The sequence below is a fragment of the Chelmon rostratus genome, chromosome 3 (genome assembly GCF_017976325.1).
Source record: "Chelmon rostratus isolate fCheRos1 chromosome 3, fCheRos1.pri, whole genome shotgun sequence".
Classification (NCBI taxonomy): Eukaryota; Metazoa; Chordata; class Actinopteri; order Chaetodontiformes; family Chaetodontidae; genus Chelmon; species Chelmon rostratus.
In genome coordinates this window covers 5,674,188-5,698,657 of record NC_055660.1, presented here as the reverse complement: position 1 = coordinate 5,698,657, position 24,470 = coordinate 5,674,188, and the positions used below count along the sequence as shown (strand labels likewise).

Here is a 24,470-nt window from a genome sequence, read left to right as displayed (position 1 = left end):
GGGTTCGGAATTAAACATACAGTGGAATTGTATTTGTCGAGTACTTGTACCTGCTAATAACTATGCATGTGGATGATTTTTCACGTCATGTAGAGAGCAGTGATAACATGAGTTGTCCTCAGCTCAATTAAGAAGATCACAAAAGATCAGCGACTCACCTGAACTCCTGCTCTGTCTCTGGAGTCCAGTGTGGAGTGAGGTTGGGGGAGGAGGGTAGGATGGGGGAGAGAGGGACCTCTGTGGATGGCTACTACTTCCATTCATAGCGTGAGAGAGGACCTGGCCCTATGAGTGACCCACAAGCCAGAAAGAGAGATAATCAGTCATTAACAGTTACAAATGGCTGCAAAATGTTCAAATATCCATTTACTATAGTGAGGAGTGTTGCTGCAACATTAGATTATGAGTGTAAGTGTAAGAAAAAATTACCCAAACAAGAGAACGATTAGTTCTATAAATCCATTATTAGTCACAATATTGCTATAAAACTTTAAAACATTCAAAAACGTACAGGAACCTAGTATAGGAATGAATGTAAATGTAGACAGATACGGGGGCTGATGTGATTCGTAGGAACTGCTGAATCTGAAATGACTGTGCAATGTAAGAACAGTTAGTGAGGGAAAGGGGCACTTATTGAATCACTTCACTTCAAAACAGACATAAGATATTAAAACAGAGACAGTAAACAAATACAACTCGTTCAGATTCATATTTCGTCATAAATTAGTTGACATAAACAAGACGACGGACACGATACAGTTACAATGCGAGGCTCTTCTGTAGAATGCTCTCCCATTCAACATGACACAGGAACATATGATTTCATCTGACAATGGGTAAAAACATTTCAATTTAAAGGCCTGTTGTTCAGATCAAAGATTCATGACAGCTCTAAAACCAATTAACTACTGTACCTAGCAACCAATGCAAAAATGTAACAGTGATGAATGTGCATTAAATCAACACAAAGTCTAACTGTCTACAGACTGTAGCTTTACATGCACAACTGCAGCCTGAAACCTATTTCTATGCCTCAAGTCTTTTTTCCTCTGTTGCTACGCTCATAACTACAGTGATGTGGGCTCTGAATGAGGCCAAAACAAAGGTGACCTACACTCGACAGAGCACTGAAGCTGCTGCCGCTCTGCTAACGTCCTGCTCCTGCTACGCTTCCTGTGTAAACACTGTGTTAACTCTATCTCTAACTTCCTTCTTGTTTAGTGCTTGGGCATGGAGCAAAATACAGTAGATAATTCAATAACAAAATTAATGCCACTGTTACTATGATTATAATGCCACAGCTAACAATCTCAAACCAAGGTTTTAAAGATGGCCATTATAACATCTGTGTTTCAAAAGTCTGGTGTTGTTCCTGTCAATGGTTATATTCTTGGTTAGCGAAGCACACAAGCCAATCACAATCTTTACAGGTTGTGCTGAAAAAGATCTGTAGTAGAACGACACCATACAGTGGAGATATGTCTCACTTAATTGCACAAGTTAACAGTGACAATGGAGTGCGGAGTAACAAAAAACAATGTCAGACTAAATAATCTATTACAATTGAGACAATTCAGTCTCAATATCAGTCTGAGAAGAAAAGATGCACATGGAAAGGTATGCCTGTGGTATGGTATTCTGTGGCAGCGTCCCTCATATTGTTTCCCTGGGGCAACATAATGAGCAGACAGGAGATGTAACTACAGTTCTGTCATGTTACATTATTAAACCCTCCACCTCGCACTGGTTCAGTCTTTCAAGATGCCAGCAACCTGCAGCCAACAGTTTCCAGCTTCAACCTGCCACAACTTCTCAGAAAAATGGTTTTGTCCTATCATGAATTCTTTATGTGAACTGGCCTTTAAGAGACAGTGAAATTGCATTGATTGCAAATAAAAAGGCATAACAAAGAACAAAGAAACATAGACAAGCACACGTAGACAGAGTTCTAATGAGTACAGGCATTAACATAATAAGGGAACATAGTGGGCTGCATTTAATTCTGGTGTCTGACAGGTAGGTTGTAGCTGATGGTTAGTGAAAGGTAAAAATCGTAGTAATAACACATTTTGTGAAGCTTTGGTTCAGCCATCCAAATGAGTGGGGGGAGGGAGGAAACCATTTTTTTGGTAATGATATGTGTTACAGCAGTGACTTGGGATAATTACGTTAGTGAAAGTGGCTGCTGCAGCAGTGGAGGCCACAGAGGTTGTTAGCACATCATCAAGGCCAGCAGTGGATGTGTAGGTGGAGACATGGCTGAGGGTGGGCGATGGCGTGGGTGAGGCGCCAGGTGAGTCCAGGCTACAGATCTGCAGCTCGTCCAGCAGACCCGCCGTGGACGACGAGTAGTGGCTGAGGGCTGACACCGTCACGGGGGAAGCTGAGGGTGACACACAGCCACCGATGCTCACGCTGCTGACTGTGGTGAGGCTCGGCCCGCTGACTGCACCAGCTGTGCTGCCAGCTCCGCTAGGAACATAAGGGGTGGGCGATAGAGTCTTGGGCATTAGGCCTGACAGGTAGTCGAGTGATTCTGAGCTGCGGCAGCAATAGGGGGAGTGCCGTGCTGCGGGGTCGGGGGAGGGAGGCCCCTGGTGTTGGAGGGAGAGGGAGTTGATTGGAAAAGGAGGAGAGGAGGAGAGTGCTTAGTGAGATCACTCATTAGCCACGTTGTCACAAAGGATGTGTGGAAGTAACACGTGAGCCTAACAGATGGTGAAATGCTGCTGTGAAATCACACCGAGGTGTCATGAGGCTGCAGCATCGTCTTCCAAAACAGGACTGATGCTGTGAATTGAAGAGGCTCTGTTAGTTCAAACTCTGTGGAAGGCAGCAAATACACAGACAGTAACAGCGGTATAAAATAAATGAAACAGTTGGTTACCACACATACAGTATGAGTTCACACATATGTAGAACCACAATTAGTTTGATATGGCAGCACCAAGACTAACAAACTAAAGGGCAACACACACAAGCAGCATATGACGTGCATCAAAACACCTGCGCCTCTTGTTTGCTATGGAAGGCCAAACACCTTCAAGGAACAGCACTGTCAGAAATCCCAGTGTTTGTGTGTGTCAAGAAGACAAAAGAAAAGCAACGATTTGACCACTTTTGGCTGCTGAATTTGGCACATCTCAGCTACAGTACCTTGAATACTTCTGTTTTTATGCTGCGGTCAGTGTGTGCTATGAACATCAAATGATGTGATGCAGACAGTGTGTTACCCTTTAATCACTCTTGATGTCACCCAGACAAAAACACAGGGATGTTGTATTTTGTGACTTTCATATGTACACAATCATTGCTCTCTTCTGTTCTAAAGTCGCAGTATGCAGTCAAGTTATGTACCAACAGTTCGGCAGGAGACGGTCTTGGTGGAACTGCAGGAGGAGTCTTCGTCATCTCCACCTGGGATGGAGCTGGACTTGGGGTTTGATTTGGGGCTTGATCTGGGACCTTGAGCTCCACTGTGTCGTTTGAAGGCCCTGCATGTTTCAGATTCTCGGCGCCCAAGTGGACAGAAAGCAAGGCTGTCTGTGTTAGGGGCGGTGACAGGGTGGGACCCCTTTGTGGACAAAGGGAAGTGGGTGGTGGGGAACCTGTTATCTTAGGTTGGGGGTTCAGGTAAGAGCTGAGGTGAACTGGGGGGTCAGGGATGGTAATAGGGGTAAGTTTGAGGGAAGACACCTTACGCTCTTGGGCCTGTGCACTTGTGGTGGCAGACGCACTACAGTTGCTCATGGTGTTTGGGACAGTGGACTGGGGTGCCTGTTGTGCTGGGTTTACACTGCCCTCCGAATAGGAGTAAGAAGATGTGCTGCTAATAGTGTAGGACTCCTTTAAAATTGCTTTCTCATTCTGAGTGAATGTTAGCGTCCCTGGGCTAAAATCATTAGCCAGGGCAATAAGGGAGCTGTAGTCTGGTGGATTAGTGCCAGTGGGCGAGAAGTGGAAACTCTCTCTCCTGGGGGGTGGCAGTGGCACATGATTGATATCCTTATTGGCCAATTAGAATGCAGCAGCCAAGGGGGGTTCAAGCAGCAACAACAACAACAACAACAAATGATTATCAAGTTGTTCCAAATACATACTTTGAAATATAGTATGGTTCTGTGCAAATTATCCATAATTATGATGCTTTGTGGTGTCATTATGAATACAATTTTCCACAGATACTTTCACAAGCCAAACATATTTTTTTTCTAAAACTATAGCAGTTAAAAAGAAAAAATGTCAACATCTGTCAGTGTGGTTTGTGACTCATTTTACCTGTGTTGGTGACTTTTTGTCCTGTAGGTTGGGTCTGACGCTGCGGAAGCCTTTGGCAGCAAGAGATGAGCTGCTGGCGTCTCCGTTCTTAAGGCCATCTGTAACACTGCGTGACCGCCAAGAATCTAAAGATAAAGTTAATAATATTAATGTGATACACCGCAGTGTGTTTTGATTTGAAGTTTTTCTGGTCTCCTGCAGGGTGTTTTGTAGCTTCTTTTGTCATGTGCACTGTCAAGATTCTCCACCTGAATTCAAATTTCAAACTTACCCAAGTCTGACGAGTGAGAATCACTCCCTGAGGAAGAAAGAAAATACAGCAATAATAAGTGACAGGACTGAACGCATGATCATACTAATCCCTGCAACAAATGTCAATGCTTTTGTATAGGATTACATCTTAAGCAATCGTCATCTCACAAAATGCTTGTGAGAGTGTTTAGTGTGAAAAAGAGAGACTTGGTGATGGGGTTAAGGGAGTAGAAACAGGTCTGTAAAGAAAGAGTGAAGCAGAAAAAGTACAGGACAGAAAAATTCTTTCTTAAGGATTGCATGACAAATCCTGATACACAATATCACCGGCTGTACAAACATTTTCACATTCACAAGCACTCTGAGGTCTGTGGTCTTGTCTGTGGCAACCGCTTTGTTAGAAGCCTACAACCTCTTGTAATCACCTAGCATTTTACTACTAATAATACCACGTTGGAGTCTCCTAAAGTTTCCACCAGAAAAAATAGTTCTCCTGTCATCTTTTGAAGATGGGAAAGTGAAAACTACAGAAAGACACATGGCAAACTAACAATTACTTAGCATTTAAGGATCAACGTGCTGTTGCCACACAGATTAGAGATTTCTAAAGCCAGAACTCTCACTGCATTACCAGCATAAATTAATGAAATATCAATATATTATTTGTATAAGAATGGGCTTTCTTCAGAAGGTTACTCTTTGTATGCAATGGGTACAGATCAGATTCTGGCTCTATCACAGAAATGTTGTTAGCCTCACACATGCAAATAAACCGGCAGCACAGATGAATATGTAGGGTGATTAGATCAGCTAAATGCAGATTCCTATGCAGTGAGTCATAATGGCAGTTAGGGGCCATTCACATGTGCGTCTTTTGCGCACCAGTTCGCGCTCCTGGATAAAAGGATGAGGGGGGCATTCACATGTCGCATCCAAAAGTGCCTGTAAAAGCCTGGAAAAGGTGCTGCTTTCATCCTTGTATCCAAGATGCTTAGGCAGGTTTTGCTACTGTTGTGTCCTGATATGCTTTGTTTTACACAAGTTCTTGTTTCTCCATATCTCTACAACAGAGGCGGTGAGTGCAAAATTAGCATGACCAAGAGAGCCACCACAGCTTAATTTATTGGAAATAAGCCAGGTTGAAATTAACCAGAATTATCCTTTCACCACATTCTTCTTCTGATTATGAATATGTCTCTGTAAATTAATTCCAAATTGCAGGTTATGCTAGCTAGCTCACAGCAACATAGACAGCTATTTTTACCAGTGGAGATGGCGCAAGCTCGGATGGTTTACTCCACATCACACAAAACACTATGAACTGGTCTATTACAATGCTGAACCCTTGCAGGTGGGTATTTTCTGTAGGGTACTTGCTGTTTCTTTGAAACAGCTTTGCAGATTTTGGAGAACTGACATCTGCATGTCTCATAATAATGCTCTGGTGGCTATGCACAGTCCTACCATGCTCCTAAACCTTCTACTGTATATTTGACAACATCTTATCAGTTTTCACACAGTGCCCTACTACTGTTAAAAGGAAGCTGACAGTGCTAGAATGCCTATAAGGGTGCAGCTGTTAACCTGGATGCTGATAAGCTTCAGGGACAAACACTGCCTCTACAGCAGAGGAAAGGAGTAGGCAGCTGGGGATGACCAGCTGTAGCGTCTGGAAGATGAGAATATATACTTAATCTTAGCTCCTTCCCCTTGCTATATAAAGCCTCCTAAGTTATTCACCTTAACCTGACCTGCTATTTCAAATTCCCTTTAACAATTATAGGCAACATGCTTAGGATGAAGGGGATTGTATACACAGCGAATCAACTTTGCTTGCATTAAACTGAAACACTGAGCAGCAAGAATGAAGTAGAAAGGTTGCCATTTTGGTCAGTATAACAAGCGCATCCAAGAACATTTCTCCAAGAGCTCAGGGTCAAGGGTGATGTGCCACGTCTAACCAATTCATGCTGACAAGAGGAGAAAGAATTGAAAAAAAAAGAGGCAGGAAAAACAACTTAACACAACAGGAAGAGAAGAATAAACTACCCATAAAGAGGGGGAAATGGCATGGAGTTGTGTGAAAGCATGACATATGAGAGCTGTCAAAAGGAAGGAAGATTAACATCAACAACAGCTCGGTACAGTGTGACTCATGACCAACTTAGTTAGCAAAAACAAGCCGAAGACGGAAGAGACTAAAGAAAAGGAAATAAAATAATTATACAATGAACTGACTAGAAAAAAATAGCATCCAGCAGTCCAAACATCGCTTAAGCATACTGAGGCAGCCACAACCCATTTGAAAGTATTTCAAATATGCTAAAGCCACATCAGGTCGATGAAGCTCAAACATGATTCTGAAAAACAACAAGCCCCTTTTTAAACACTTACCTCACACTTTCATACCTGAAGTGGCCTGTGTTTTATCTACTTACTGTATACAGCTCTTCTTATTCAAACATGGTAATTTAGAGTGTGTTTGTGAGTGTTAGTACCTGTGCCTAGATTTGGTGAGCTCTGGACCCTCTTCATGGGAGAGAGTATGAGTGACAAGGCCACGCTTTTGCGAGCGAATCCTCCGCTATCTGAGAAATCACAGCCAGGCAGGTGATCATAGAGGCAGAAGCAGCAGCACACATGCACATGCACATACCCAAATATACGAATGCACAGGCACACACGCAAATGCAGCCAGCCAGAAGAAAAAAGCAAACCAGTAGAGGCAAGGCACATGCATTTAAAGAGCCTGATTTTTTTTACTGCACAAGCTCAGGATATGTGATGAAACTGGTGCACTGCGCAATCACAAGATTTTTTTGTAAAGTAGGAGTTTGAAGATGTTCTACTGAAGTTTCTCTCAAGTGGGGGCTCATGCAGGATCAAAGTGTTCTACGAGGAGCAGATTAGCTTTACCATTATTCTTTTTTTCTTAACTTGCTTTTTATTGTTTTGGTTCTCCGTCAAATTAATTATCTGTTCTAAATGTTGTATGTTGTTTTTCAACACTCGACAAACCCATTTTTGTGTGGTCTTCCATATTGTAAATACAGGCAAACATCCAAGATGAGTCAAGCTACCACTGGTGTGTTGGTGTGTGGTGTGTGAAGAGGACTCAAAGACGGATTACTCATCATTGATTCTCTGGCTGAAATACACACCTGGGATGGCTGCCAACTTTAGGACAGAGCTTTGGGGATGTATTAAAGGAGGAAGACGTCATTGTGGTTAAAAGCAACAGGCTTACTATACTTAGTGATGCTTTCAGTCACAATAACCCAGGCCCAAAATGGACCAACACCAAAGTGGTGAAACAGGGTCAGGGTTAGAATTATAGACTCATGCCTGTGGTAGAGGAAAACTAGCACACATAGTGGTGTTTCAAACCACTAGGCGGTCTGAAATATGGAAACAATGAGTTTTTTATTGTGAAGTATAAAAAGTTAACATTTCTTTTTATGTTCAGTTAATTTGTACTAAGGAATACCAGATAAATTGCAAAAATGAAAAATATAATCACTAAAGTTTGCTAAACAAAAAGAATGACATGGACTGGATAGATGATTTCTCAAAAATCTCATACAGCATGTGGTTCAATTGTGTGTGTGTGTGTATGCTTGTATACCTGTATTCATATTGAAGAGCACTTCTTACTGATCTACTGCAGGGGGATACACTTTCCTGAAACACAAAAGCAAAGTATTTCAGATAACAGCATTAAACATTTTCAAAAATAAAGGTCTTCTAGAAAAGCTGATTAACCCTCTTAAACAGGGAAGACGCTATTGTGTTTTAGAGTGATTTACATTTACAAAATGATCTTCCTGAGGCTGCTACAACACAGAATTGACTTATTGGAATTATGCAATGCAATACAATTATGCAACCTTTTTTGTGTAAACTCTTTTTTACAACCTTGATTCCAAAAAAAAGTTGTGACACTGTGTAAAACATGTGTTTACTGATTATCCTTATCCTTCATACAATCATGTGTTCACAAAGTGGTGAACCTCACTCCAACCCTGCTTGTAAATGACTGAGCCTTTCGAGGGTGCTCCTTTCATACCCAATAATGACACTATCACCTGTTACCAATGAACCTGTTTACCTGTGGAATGTTCCAAACAGGTGTTTTTGGAGCATTCCACAACTTTTCCAGTCTTTTGTTGCTCCTGTCCCAACTTGTGTGTAACGTGTTGATGGCATCAAAGAACAAGCATATATTTACAAAAACCAATGAAGTTGAAGAGGTAAAACATTGAATATACTATCTTTGTGCTGTTGTATATGTCAAAAAGGATTAGCAAAGTATCACATTCTGCATTCTCCCAACGTTCTTGGAATCAGGCTCGTATTAAATCTCAAACATAAGCAATTATTCTGGAAAAATGCCATTTCCTGCTGCCCACTGGGTCATTAGCTTTACTTTGATTGAAATCACACTGCTCAAAACCCCCAAATCTCTATGCAGGGAAATTCTAGAGAGATTAATGATGTTTAGGAGTTGGAATGCAGCGTGCTGACATACTGCAATACACTCCAAGTCAGCTCAATTTTAAACTCCCTTCACACATTTCATTTTTCCAATCTTGAGAAAACCTTTGGGCGGAAGTGTAGACCTCCCGGACATGAAGCGAGACCTGATGATGAACTGAATCATAAACTGCACTTCTGAATTTCCAGGCAAAATGAGGACTCATTAGACTGGAACCACCATCCACATCTCTGATTTATTCACCAATTCATATGAAGTGAACTGAAATGGAGATTCAGTCTGTTTATCAGGGTATGGTGGCATAGACCTTTATCTGATAAGCAGTATAAGTTATGCTCAGCCTCTAAGTCCAAGTGTGTCAGGATAGGCCCCCAGCAACCCTGAACAGGATAAGAGGTTTAGAAAATAGATACATGGATAATGTGACATGGATGTGAACGACCAACAGATATGGATAGAGGCGCCTTAGAACGCCTCAGAAAGATTATGAGAGTGATTCTGATTAACTGCTTTAACAATGAGACAAAGAATACTGGATGGACATCTGACATGTAAAATATGTATCTTGTTTTGAATGTGAACAGAAACGTACTTTCAGCTGTGATGTAGTGCAGCTCAAACAGATATAAGCTGCAGAAAGAGACCATAATATCTTCACATACGAGCAGTGGAGGTAATGAATAGCAGGACAACAAGCTCACTTATACTTTTTAATTCTCTAGTCACTTGAGTTACTACGCAGCACTGTACAAAAAAGTAAAAGTTGGAATAAAATCAACACATACTGCCTGTCATGTTCAAAAAGATGTTTGAGCCAAAGCCTAAACCCATGGAATCCAAATGTGGGAACATAACGTCTTCCAGCTGAGTGAGACACTTCATGACCTCAGCGAATTCAGCATATAGAAGAAACATAAATAAGTTAAATGGCACTGATAAATGATACAGAAACACATGTCTACTCAACCGTACCCATATGCGATGCCTCTCTCTCTTGCCATATGGAGACCTTTTCTTGGAACTGTTGCGATAGGGCGCATGATTGATGTGAACAATACACACATCAAAAGCTAAAGGCACAGCACGGACTGTTGCATCGCAGCGTGAATACATGCACGTGTGTCATCACGGGACTTAGTGTGTATGACAGATACTATAAGTGACAGCCTACAGTGGCTGCAGTAGTGATCATCTATGTCTGGTATGTAAATAACTATGACATACACAAGGCTAACCTTGCCGTACACACATGTAGATACTGTTGTGAAGTTTTGGCAATGTGATATACAGTAGCTGCTCTCTGAATCTTCCAATACCCCCCACACTCTTAACCTACTCTGAAACATTATGAGTAGCTTAATAACCACAAATGTAACTGAAAAATATATACAGCAAAATAAAAGAGGAGGCAAGGACAAAGTCACAAATATAGTTGGTCAACATACACTGTCTCAACATATACGGTGAAAATTAAAACTTAATCCTCATTTGGTCAAGAGCATTTGTGTTGAGTTATGTGGGTGAAGTCACATGATTTTCCCATTGCATATTCTTGTCACATCACAAACTACCTTCTGCAATTTGGCAAATGTTGGAACCTGGAATATTAATTGTATTGTACAATGAACATTTTCTGTTTTAAGCAAATCTAGAAGTAAAAGTAGAATTTGCACACCCAAATCACTCGGAATGCTCTTTTTATTCTATCTTTTCAGTTTCAATGTAAAGCATGGGGGGGGGGGGGGGGTCAAATGCACAGCTGTTTCAGATATGTAATTAAATGTGATTTATGTGACTAATTATGTCATACAGTACATAAAAAGTATACATAAACACACATTGTGCTTGCATATGAGCAAGTAGGGATCCCCCTAGTCATAAAGGCTGTGTTATGATGAAAGCACACATTTTTAGCATTTTGTGCTATATTTAACAATTTTAGCATTTGTTTCAGGTCTAGATACAAACAAACTGGCAATGCAAACGACAATGCTTTACCAGACATGTGTTTCAACACTATGGCAACGCTGGGCCTGATCACTGTGGCTACCATTTACTGGGGCTTATTTTTGAAAAGGTATGCAACCATATCCTGACATGAATGTGTAAACTGCCTTAGCAGTTGGCTCCAGAGTGGCGCTAGATGGATGGCACGACATTAACCTGTATTTCACCAGACTGAAAATTGTACAGGCTTGATTCAGATGAGAAGATGGTAGACATCCAGACATGAGAACATTGTCTCTTACTGAGGCAGCCTGTATCTCCACAGAACGATCAAATAGCATCAGATACAGTACATTAGCACACGGGTTCTCATTAATATCAGAATTAGACCTAATGGCTACTGTTATCTTAATGCATATATACTGTATCAATGTATATGTCAGATTATAAGCAACAAGAATTTGCAGTAGAAAAAATGCAGAAAATAAAAACAGTGTTACCACCAGAGAAAAATGGCAGTAAAATGTCCTGTTTACTATGTATCTTGGTCACTATACTTATAAACAAGAACAACAAAAAACATCCATAACAAAAAACAGATATCCATGTCAAGTTGTTTTTTTTTATGTATAAATCTGCAGATATGTCATTGATTTTTTAAACTCCAAGTGTTTGTTTGTCATCTTATTTGTTTTCTTACTTTGTCTCCACGCCGATACAGCACCTTGAGGGACCATCTGTTACCACTACATGAAGACAGGTTCATATAGTCATGTAGTCAATAAGAGTACTTAGCTAATCATTTCATAAAGGCGCTGTGTGAATTGTACCTGGAAATGTATTTGATAGCAATTGTATTGTAGGTTCAGTTTTTCCAAAGCACTCATATGAGCAACTGAGTTTGTTGCAGAGAGTATTTCCTTACAAACATTTCTCTCAGGCAAAACACATAATGCTCAATTCAACCTGCACAGTCTTCCAGAGCTTGTCAGCAACAAGTGTGCCTTTCAAGTTCTGTAATAATCATTAATATACTCACATACACAACTACTTTGTTGACACCATGTGAGGGTTTCCAAACACTAATGTCGGTGAGGAGGGAGTCCTTTTGCTTGTGGGGCTACATGAAGCCATGCATCGTGGGATACTTTGAGTCCCTTAAGACCTACTCCTCACCCTCATACAGTATGCCCTCGTAAATCTATCTCTGAGAAACACACACACGCACGCACACACATGCACACACATGCACACACACACACACACACACACACACACACACACACTGGGGTAAATCATGGGTCTGGCGTCGCAGGCAGTCGGCGTCCAAATGATGGTCAGATTATAAACAGGCTCATGTTTCTTGGGGACAGACCAGCGGCGACACAGCAGCTGTGGCCATGGTGTAATGTTATGGCTGGACACTGCAAGAAAACCCGCCAGACTCTACACCTCCGAACTATCTGTCCAGATAGACTTTTTTAAGCTTTTATATATACAAAACGTGTAGGCCTCTCTAAAGCCAGGGATAGATCATTAGCAGCTCACACATTTCAGCATGGATGTCACGGTAAATGCTGAACAGGCAGCGAATGTTTCCAAAAATATTCAGTGACAGCTCGTCCAAAGTTTTAATGCTACAAAGGAAGGAGTGGGAATAAATGTTGACAGAACAAATACTGGTTATCCTATCATTTCTAATCACTAATTAACTTAAATGCCACTTCCCAGGACTTTTCTCTACATTGAATTTCACTGTATCTTTACAGGATTAAACTAAGTCTGCTAAATAAATAGATAATAAACAAGATATCAAGACCATTTCCAAAGAGCTGTTTTTCGATTCTTGTCCTAGTTTTGTTGGCCAGAGCATTTGGTATGTTAAGTTTGCTTCGAGTCATTTTATTTTCTTCGCTGTGGTTTATCCATCGACTGTAATTTAGACATTGGTGGGCCACTCTGGAGACTAGTGTGTATATAATTACTGAGTGTAATAGCTGTGGGACTGCAAATACACAAGTCAGAGCTATAAACCACAGAAAGCCATGATGTCCAACACCACAAGCCCATCAAGGCTCATTAGTCTGTCGAGTGACCCACTGGGACAGTTCCATTCAATTCAGTGGACTAATAGAAAGTAAGAGTGCGTCAGTGTAGAAACCTTGGTATTTGGCTAGACAATAATCTTAACATCAAGCATCACATTAACACATTTATTGTTAAACTGAGAACAGTACTTGGCCTTCTGTAGAGAAATAAGTATTGCTAATCGCCCTAGAAAAAAAAAAAGTTGAATCAACATTTTTATCTGTTTTGGTTTATGGGGATGTGATATATAAATGCAGGATAAACCGAAGAGCTGGCGGTGGACTTCTGCAGGTGCAAACACTCGCCCTACAGCATCCAGGAAACATTAACATCCCTTTTAACTCTGACCTTGGTACTCGCACACAGAATAAATTGTTTCTCCACATTCCATTAATCAGAACTGAACAATGACAAAAAGTAATTTTACACTTTATACATGAACTAATTGCAAAGGATCTATCTTATTTCAGATCTTCTTTTGATTGACTGTAAAAAAGATTTAACTATAGTGTAATATGTTTGTATTACATTTGTATTAATTAACTTTATTCCACATTATATTTCATTGTATGTATTTGTTTTATTTTATTATTTACTCTATAGCATCTTTAATAAGATGTATTTTAAGTTTTAGCTATCATCCATTGTTGTTTTTATTGTTAGCTGTTTTGTTTGCAAGCATTTTTTTTATATCCCAACACCATTGTAAATGAGGATACCTCTTTGATTGTCTTTTGAGGTAAGATAATGATTGATGAACTAGGTTTTGAGCGTTTAATCTATTTGGAACATAAAACACTCTTGCAATTATGATTATGATAGGAAGTTCATCCTTCTGTTTCTTTATTAAATCATTACCATCATGGCATGTCCATTTGCCTCCCCTTGATGACATGCTAATTTTCCACACAGAGGAGTTCTAATATTGTTGACCTTTACAAAACTCTTGACACAAATTCAATTCTAAAGACAAAACATAAGTCGCAGTGAGTACATGGGAATTTCCATGAGTAATCTTTCAGTTTGTACTATTTAAATGATCTCATAAAATTAGTATGTAAACAGCCCTTAGATGACAAAGCAGAACTTGATCAATGTAACTAGAGAATGAAGGTTAAAGCGCACCATAAAATGTCACGAAACATGCATGAAAACGCTGGGTCTTAAACTAAAAGAGATGTCCTGAAAAAACAATAACATGGAGAAAAATGTAACCCAGACAGTATGATGGAAACACAAAAGGAAGGAAAGAAAAACACAAACACGTCCTCAAAGAGCACGGGCCGGGATGCCATTAGTCACTGGCAGTCTGCCTTGGCATAGACAAAACAAGTGTTGAAAATACACATTTGTCACCGTCCCTCCATGAGAAAAATGATAACAATGAAAACATAAACAAATAACAATGATGTCTGAACTTCTTTCAATCTCCTGCCAACTGCACACGCTACGCATTACAGCTCATGTTGTTTTCAAGCTCATCAAACCACCCGATCTTATCCTGCAGATCAGCAGAATGGTGGTAGAGACCACTCCCATTATAGAAGCATTCAGCAGAGGCTGGGAGTAACCGCTGAAAAGTATTTATGCTACTGTTTATTGACTGCCCATCCTTTGCTTTGTATCCCTTTTGTACTACAGTGTTTCCCTTGTTGGTAGCTTATCTACTGCATTTTGGTAGAAGTGACAAACAGAAAAGAGCAGATCTTTTTGGATACTTTTTTATGCTTCCTTGTTTTACTGTCCAAAAAACCAAGACCCAGAAATTGTTTGTAATTGTGGTGGAGACGAGGTCTTCCAATTCTCATTCATGAATTAATTTGTTCTTCAGTAGCTCACATATCTTTCCATCATTCATAGCTCATTCCTGTTACAAGACATGGGAAAAGTTGGGACTCTACAAAACATAAATAAAACAGAATGTGATCGTTTGCTAATCCTTTTTGACAAATACTCAATGAAAAACAGTACAAAGGCAATACATTTAATGTTTTACGTCATCAACTTAACTGGAATGTCTGGATCATTCCACAGGTAAACAGGTTGATTGGTAACAGGTGATAGCATAATGATTGAGAATGAAAGGAGCATCCAGGAAAGGCTCGGCCATTCACAAGCGAGGATGGAGTGAGGTTCAACACTTTGTGAAACACGACTGAATAAAGGAGATCAGTACATGGGCTCAGGAACACTTCATAAAAAACAGTAAACAGAGTTCATTGCAAAATGACTCCATTGTGTTTTTATTTATGTTTTAAACAGCATCCCAATTGTTTTAGAATCAGGGTTATATTTATGATGTGTCTTATTCCAGTTACTACACTTCCTGTTGGAGTATGACAGCCACCCCCAAACTGCTGAAAGTAAACAAACAAACGCACCACAAAAAAAAATCTTATTAATGAATACAGCAAAATATATCAATGATCACATCAATAATCAAATAAATTGTAATAATGATACTCAAATTGTAATAATTAAACTCATTAAACCTATAAATTATCAAAACTCAACTAATTAGGACAAGTTAAAACTTTCAGTATAGAAGCAAAGTTATATTATAATTAATTTTTCATATCTATTTTTATACTCTTATTTCAATGTAATTTAACAGAACTTTTAAAGGTCCTTTTTTGTGTTTGTGCACATGTGTGAGGACAGCAGGAGAGAGTGAACAGTCATTGGAGATAAGCCGACTATGGACTATGGACCCAGGAGTGGTCACTCAGACTGAGACATACTCACAGGATGTCAACAGATTAAGCTCCTTAGCAAATCTATTTAAAGACCGAGCCAAAAAGTCATTGGATCGACATTTTCTGTTCAGCTGTTCTATAAATAAAATATTGTCAGCTTTTGAAAGTTTAAAAAGATTTAAAAAATAAATAAAATAATGGACACTAGATGTAATATTCTGAGAAAATTCATAACAAAAAATCTATGTATTATCAGTAGTGATGCTCTGCAGTGAGCATTAGTTATAAGCCTGCATTCAGGAGTTTGATGGGGATGAAAATGAAGCGATAATCTTACTGTAGGAATCAAAGAGAGCAAATCTCTTTGCAACAGAATTTCCCTGGAGATCCTACATAAATCCTGATCGAGACATGGTTAGCCTGAAACCCAACTGACAGGGAGAGTCACCTCTCCAAAAAAGGCAGAATGTAGAATTGCTTCATTCCTTAATAATGACTGAATTGAAGGCAAGTTATTTTAGGTGTGCATTTTTGTGGTAAAAATGTGGGGAGTGCAGGGTTGTGGTAAGAAGAAAAAAAGAAAGGCTTGAGAATCAAAATAAGAGTCTAACTATAAGGAAATTCCCGTTGTGCTTCAGTGGTCAAGTATTTCTTGTACTTCAAGTATCCATGTATGTTCAGCAAAACAAGTAAACATTTGAACAGTATATAATTCAGTACACAGTACAGGAGACGGATAACTGTACTTTATCGGGTTTAGTAGTTAAAATTTCAAAACAGTGAACTTAAATAAACAACATTTACATCCTACGACCTCTTTATTTTAAAGTCTGAATCACAGGCAGCTATGATGCATATAATGCTTTACTTTAAGCTACTATGAGCAGATCAAATGTGACAGTTTTTATAAACCCTGCAAGCCCCTGAGCAGGAGAGCATTACATCAGCTGCTGTGAAGACAACTTGTCGCTTGTTGTCTCCCATTCCCAAACCTCCTTTCTTGACATGTTAGTGGCTCAACAGTAAGCCATCCTACTGGAGTGTAGCCATATACTACAGTGGACCTATTCATCTTGATGATACATTGATAAATAATAAAGCTATTCTGATTTTTTCAAGGCTATAGTAACTTGACGGCCGGTACTCCATATGAGCATCTGAATTTGTATTTCCATAAAAGCAAGTGAATAAATTAAACCAAGTTTTTTAAAAAACCGCATCTTCGCTATAGTCGTAAAAAAAACAGCTTTCCGCCATGATGAAATCAAAATTAATTTAAGAATCTGACATTAAGTTTAAATCCGTATCAAGACGTGTTTAAGGACTTAAGGATGTTTAAATCCTTGCTGAGGGTTCTTCTTAGCTGCAGTATTAAAATCCTTTGATGCACACATCAGAACGATTATCCTGCTTATTCCCTGGTCACTTGCCAAAAATGTTAAATAGGAACATTCACACATTTTTTGACGTATTAGACAGGCCTTTGTAAAGGGTTTAGGCAACACTCTGCGGCCAGTCAGAAATACGGTCAGTATTCAGCCGGTCCAGGGTTTACATCAACATAAATATTATATAGTACATATATGGGTTTTAATGCAGTACTAAAAACTCTGATAGCTAATTGCTAAAAACTAATATGTCATATTGAATGAGTCTTCATGCAATGCACTGTTTTAAACGTCTCTTTCACAGAAATACAAAGCTGTTTGTTGTTAGATGCAGGCCATCTTATAGGGAATATTTTATCAGCACCATGTTCCACCACCACATAACTGCCACTAGTTGAACAACAACCACTTCCAACAAAGTCTCTGTTATCAGCCTTGTTTGTTCAACCTTGCCACTCATTAGCAGACCCCCCTCTGGCTGTATGAATGGATAGGGAAGGTCAATACACTGACCCTGCGTGCCCACTCACTGCCCATACCGCAAACAACAGAGGCCCATGTGTTCTACAGATTGCATCACAACCCCACTAACGAGCAGAGCCATTAGCCTGAGAGCACTAATGCAATTATGCAACACAAGCCCCGGCACTGTGAGTCGGGGCTATGGGGGAAGAAGAATGAATTGGATGTGACAATTTGTGGGTTTGTTTTCTTACCATGACTATACAGCACTAAAGATGCATTCACTGTATACACTGACACACAGAGTGGAAGAGAGAGACAAAACAAAAAGCTGTGATAAAAGCATATAGACAAGCAAAAAAAGGCAAATAAAAAACAAAAATTAACACAGAAAAAAAATATGTCACAGAGAGGATGAGAGCTGTAGAGGAGTAAGTTTGAAGAAGCAAATACGAGTGAAAATGGAAATAAGCCGATACTAGCATGCTGTATTACGTAAGCTGTCTGGCTAGAGCTGTCTGGGGACACAGCATCATCACTAAACAACACCTCTTTCATCTCCTCTTCTCCAAGATGCATACACTACACTACAGGAAAGCTCAGAAACAAAGGCTGGTGATTACAGCACTGCAGAGCTATGTATGTAAGCGTATAAGCAGACTTACAATGAAATGACTGGATGCACAAACTGAGGAACAATGATACATGGTGATGAATGCCAGAGCAATTTCAAAGATGACGCATGAGCATTTCCTGACTTGACATTATAACTCAGCGGTCCCCAGTAATGGCTTTAGCCTTTTCAAATGGTTGAGTGACGGGAGAATAACTGCTGGTCAACTCAAAATCTCAAACACTTTCAGTCTAAAATGTAGTGTTTAACCCTCTAGGGTATTACCCAATTTTTTCAGTGCACTGGTGCCTAGAGTCTCTTACTATTTGAAGAAATATATAATTTCGATATTGTAAGATATAAGTAATTGATATTTGATATATAAATGTTATATACCGATATAGATGCACCCATACAAATATGTATGTATGTATGTATGTATGTCTGTTTATATGTATGTATGCATGCATGCATGCATGCATGCATGTATGTATGTATATACACACACATACACACAGACACACACAGACATACACACACACAGACATACACACACACAGACACACACACACTTACATACATACATACCTTAAACCAAGTACCTTGGGCTATTTGATTATCTATGTTGCTATAATGCCATGTAATATTAAAAAAGTTATAAGACTTACTACTGTGAGCTGGGGAGTTAATAGCTAGCACCAGCTAGCTATCTCAGTTAGCAAGGAGCAACCGTAATTCACCTAAACTGTGATTTTAATTGGGATGCTAATTCTGGCTAGCAAAAAAAACAGAACAAAAAAACAAAACAAAAATTGCTTACTGGAAAAACTGAACAGCCGACTCCTTACAGTCTACAATTACATGCTGAAGAAGACATTTTTCACGTGACCAAAATGTTACAATTATCTTTCCTGAAAATGTACTCAGTCATTCACTGAATGTACTCAGTCAACCATAAGGAAGTCGTGCCTTAAAGCATACTCTGCTTTATCATCTATTTTCCTCTAAATGGGAACATAATTTACAAAATGCGCATTATGCTGGATTGAACAAGACTTCAAACTAACTTCTGAGAACATAAATTCATTATAAAATTGTTTGTTTACTAAGGTAAAAAAATGTAATTGAGAAGTAGGGCTCATGAGCTCTATGCAGCCAGTGGAGAAATACAAAGTCCCTGTTCGTGCAGTGTAACTACAGCATCCTCCTACATTCTTTACAGCAGAACTGGATGAAACGCAACTTAACCACAGATAAATGTTACCAGCGGAGACTAGCTAGATACTGTAACCACAGCGATGGTGGATGGTAGTCTCTTTACTGGTTTCTTGAATGTTTTGGCGTTTACTTTTTGCTGTATCAATAGACATATCCAATCCTGTCCTTGTTAAGCATTTTGTAGAACAGCATTTGCTGAATTAAGGAGACCGTTACAAGACAATCACGCAATATGTCCTATTCACCTGCTAGTCAAGCAACTCTGCAATGGCTGAGAATAATGCTAGACTCATGATTTAATAGGACAAATGTATCAGGAGATGGGAAGACATACATGCATTCAACGCGCATGACTACAGGTGCAGACAGGTAGCCAGGCCCTGGTAGATATATGACAATTGTTTGCAGTACACTGTTTATTTGAAACTAACATGAGTGAAATGTATTTAAAATTAAGTTTTAAATTCCATAATAATTCCTTTGAAATCTGAATTTTTGTAACCAGTTCTTCATGCCCTATTCTAAAACTACCATATCACGCAAGTGTGTAGAGAGGACCAAAGATGAGCACGTAGAATAGAAAGGTCACAGTCATACTGTAAATGACAGCAAAGAAGTTATCAATGACACTAAATACATGTCAATGTTTAAATATTTCATGTTTATACTTTTTAAAAAGAATACTCATGATTTACAAATGCTGATTGAACTGTCCTATATTATAATCTAGCCCACCATGACTGAACATTTAAATTCAACGGTAGTTTCTTTTCTGTCACTAGTTTGAACACAATCTGGTACCAATGCACAAGGCCTAAAACGAAGACCAAATGTGACTGACAGTGAAGAAGACGTGTGGATCATTGCACCTCAACAGGAAAAAATGAGAGGCTGAAGAACAATATACCTATCTTGCAGAACGATTTGATAACTTAAAAAGAAAATTAGCTGAAAATGTAATTCCAATTTAGAGTTTGTTCAGTAAAGACTTCATATGCTTCATTCTTTAAAAACATTTTGAACATCTAATGTCAAAAACAACAAAAATGTGAAAATAGTCTTTCATTTGAGGCAAGGGGTGCACTAAAACAGAATGGCTATCAGCTGTGGCTAAGATTACATTCCCCATACATAGTCTGGATTCCCCAGGTACCTGTGTTAAGTGTTGAGCATGAAGATAAGAGGACCTTGATTAGCAGGGGTGCTATATTTACTGCCATTAGACAAGACCCATTACCCTCTAAGGTGGTCCGGATTATCAGGAAATATTACTATTTTACATTTTTAATTCCTTAAATTCATCAGGTGGTTAAAGAGAGATGGTAAACTTTACAATCACAACTGGATGCACAACAGGAAATATCTCAGAGAGAGGTCGCTATGCATGAGATTTAAAATTCTGAGACAAGTATTTGTGTAAATACCAAGGCCTCTTTAAGAGGTATTTTGTATGGCTAACAGAGAGAGAAAGAGAACTTTGCATATTCACACAAAGTTGTAATTCAAGAAACTTGTGTTTGCTGTTATTCTGTAAAGGCACCTTTTGAATGTCTGTTCTTTTGTACATCAGCTGTTAAACAAATATCCAGTATCAGGAAGGAATGAGGAAGAAGAGGTAAAAAAAAAAAAACTAACAGTAATAAAGGAATTATAGTTGTAAAGCCGCTGAAAATAAAACAGATTCTGTACTGCCCCACTAAGCTCCCTGTTTTGCAGAACACACATAACCCACAACTTTCTGCACCTCAGACGAATAAATACATAAATCTATCATCAAACCTGACTTACTTGCAACACCCACATCACAGGTGATACAGGTCCAGCAAAGTAATCAAGCCATCTCTGTCCCAAATAATGTAGCTTCTGTATTGCCAAAAGGTTTTACAAGAATCAGGAATCATTTATTGTCATTACAGTTTCCAAGTGCAACGAAATCCTGTTCGGAGCACTGCAGAAATCTGTTCATTTTGAGTGGGACAGGAAGGAATCATTGCCATGTATCAATAATGTCACATGTGCCATGGAAAAATGGGGTGGCCTGTGACATTTACAAGGAACAGACAAAGTGTTTCACTGTATGTAAGGTCCAGGGGGAAAGGGAACCAAGCGAACCCGTGCTACGAACCAAGGCTGGGAACCACCCCTTATTGTGTACCCAAGGGGTCAAGGTGACATTCCACAACACCTCTGAGACTGGTCTAATGGAGGGATTGGTGCATGGCTTTTGTTGAGTGGGAAAGAAGAGAGCATGAAAAAGTGTGTAACAAGAGATGGAAGTATGTAAAAAGGGCACAGGGAGGGAAATGAGATTCTGGGGCAAAATTATGGGAAGGTAAAGGAAAAGTTTTTGGGGACTGAATTAAAATTCTTCTTAATATTTCTCCATCCATCAAAATACAAAAACACTAAAGTTCAACAGGTGGATTTCTGTGGTATGTACAATTAATTCCCACTTTCCCTTTTCAGTTAAAAAGTCACACATTCTTCTTTTCTCAAGCCTCAACATATCTCATAGGGTTTTTGTATAAAACTTTAAAATCCACAAAACTATAATCTAAGCTATTTGCTGATGCTATTTCTGAGGTGTCCGTGGTAGCAGCCACTGTTTTATTTGACACCATTTCCCCTGTCTACTGTCACAAAAGACAAAAATTCTACTCTCAGTCTATAATTGTGGGTTTTGGCAGGACAGATAAATGCAATTCCTTTTTGGTGTTTGCATTGTAAAATCTATTCACATCTCTTTTAATTTGCATTCCCTTTAAGGCATCAATGTGTTCATACCAAGTAAGATACATCACAAATGAGCAGACAGCTTCATATGATCTGTTTGAGTGTATGTAAAGGTAACACTACTGAACATTACAAAACAGAAATATATGTAAATCATTCAAGGGATATCAAAATACAATAATTACTTTTTATGAATTAGGAAGGTAAATTAACCTGTTTTTGTCAATCCATAATACCTCATCTTCAATGCACTTTTAAACACTAGAACTTAAAAAATAATGTTCTCCTGTGCTTTGGCATAATAACCCACATGAGCACATAATTTACTTATAAAATGGAACCATGCAGTCTGGTTATCTTTTGTGACATTTAACCCTGAAAGCCTGACCTCTCAACCTGCAGAGTGCAGGTGCAACTGTCCATCAAGCAGAGAAAATTGAACTCTTACCGTCATAAAACCAAAAGACTGGAGACTTGCTAAGAAGAGTCAGGTATAGGTGAGCTGTGAGGCCTTTTCCTTTCACTTTGTCTTCTTAAATTCTGATGAGATTTTCCCTTCCTCTTCCCTCTGCTCGGTATAAGTCTCTCCTCCCGGTCAAGCTTTATTCCCAGATCTTACCCCGTTTAATGCCTGGGAAGCAAAGAGACAACAGAACGAGGAGAAAGTTAGAGAGGCAAAGAGAGGGAGTGACAGAGAAAGAGAGTTCCCTGTTTGGGTGAAGCAGTGATCAGATACGGCTATTTTCAGACTCAGGCATGCTCGTCTATGAGACTGGAAAGTTACCCCCCAGTGAATATGGGTGGGGGCTAAGTGACAGGCCTGACTATCTCTATTTTACCACAGGCACACATGTTTGCATGCATGCATACCACACAACATGCGCACACACACACGCACGCAAAGACTCTATCTATACACCCATTCACATACTGTACCAACAACAACATAGTCACATACACCCTGTAATTATATGGTACAAAATGCATCAGGTGGGTACACCTCTGATAAAGGATGCATGGTTAAATGAACTAGGGTTAGGATAGCAGTGGAGGAGAGCACACAGAGAGGAGTGTCAGAGTGCCTCCACATGCCCATCTCCCCCTCTGGGGCTTTAGTGGCACACAGTAGCCATTGTCGTCAGTGTGGGGCTATGTAAAGTGGACTTCTCCACACAGAAACTGACAAGAGTGTCAGAATGTTTTCACATGAGATTTTTTTTCATTCTCTGTTGCTGACACTTTATCTGTGAAGAAGAGTCACTCAGAGATGTGCAAATGTACATGCAGATGCACCAACTCTTTTTCTTTTTTATCACAAATAAATCACATGTGGTCAGTGTCACGTCAGGCTGTAAATATATGGACTAATAACGTGTCCACTCACCTGTGTCATTAATAATCTTAACTGCTGTGTAATCCATATGGGAATGTATATTTTTGGAAATGACCACACACACACACACACACACACACACACACACACACACACACACACACACACACACACACACACACACACACACACACACACACACACACACACACACACACAGGCTGAATATACACAGCAGAGAGGTCAGCCAGAACCACCTCTAGACCCTAGACTCCCTTCTATTCCCAGAATGATGATGTAACTACCGCTATTAGCATCTTGTATTTAGACCCTGGATACCTAAAACCAACCAGACAGCTACTGTGCAATATGCTTTTTTGGACCACCCCCTCCCTTCACACCCATACTCGACAATAAACAAAACAGGCACAAAAATCAACAACGAACAAATTACTGGGTAGTAGGGTTCAGGTAGAGTTCAGCAATTGCTACAAGGGCAATCCATTAACCTCTGGTAATGAAGCTTGATTAGTGGCAAGTGAATGCTGATAAGATTGCTGAGTGGTGACTTATTTTCCGTGAGAAAAACAACTGTGGGCTATCTATGGCATCATGTTAGTCCACAGCCCAGGTCTACATTTGAAATGGACCCATTATTGCAAGTGTATCAAAAACAATAAGTTTAAATGGGTCAACACATCAAGTACTTTATGCATACAAATCCACAAAGCCAAAACACTAAAGTCATGAACAACCTCAGCCAACTGTCAACATGCTGCCAACCTTTAAATCAAGCATGGCTGGACTTAGTAGAGTTGTCCCGGATCAGCACTATCTGTGTCTGCTGTCATCGTGCAAATGATGAAGTGGTAATGTAAAAATCCCATCTACATGGGCACGGATAGCTCCAATGATAAGTAGCACTTCTGTAACAACTACGTCCCCCAAAACACTCGAGCTCCAG

General features: G+C 39.5%; 1 protein-coding gene across 2 annotated transcripts in view; it reads right to left on the bottom strand.

The window, feature by feature from the left end:
• Positions 1-22,638, bottom strand: part of LOC121626933 (sorbin and SH3 domain-containing protein 2-like) — a 47,385-nt gene extending 24,747 nt beyond the window's left edge. For both annotated transcript variants that reach the window (XM_041965690.1, XM_041965696.1), the window contains exons 1-5: positions 22,622-22,638; positions 8,159-8,214; positions 4,553-4,579; positions 4,282-4,406; positions 159-285 (exon numbers count right to left, since the gene is read on the bottom strand). In XM_041965690.1, the coding sequence (XP_041821624.1) occupies positions 159-285; positions 4,282-4,406; positions 4,553-4,579; positions 8,159-8,168 (289 nt within the window). In that variant the 5' untranslated portion in view covers positions 8,169-8,214; positions 22,622-22,638. The remainder of the gene's footprint in view (positions 1-158; positions 286-4,281; positions 4,407-4,552; positions 4,580-8,158; positions 8,215-22,621) is intronic.
• Positions 22,639-24,470: the final 1,832 nt, after the last annotated feature.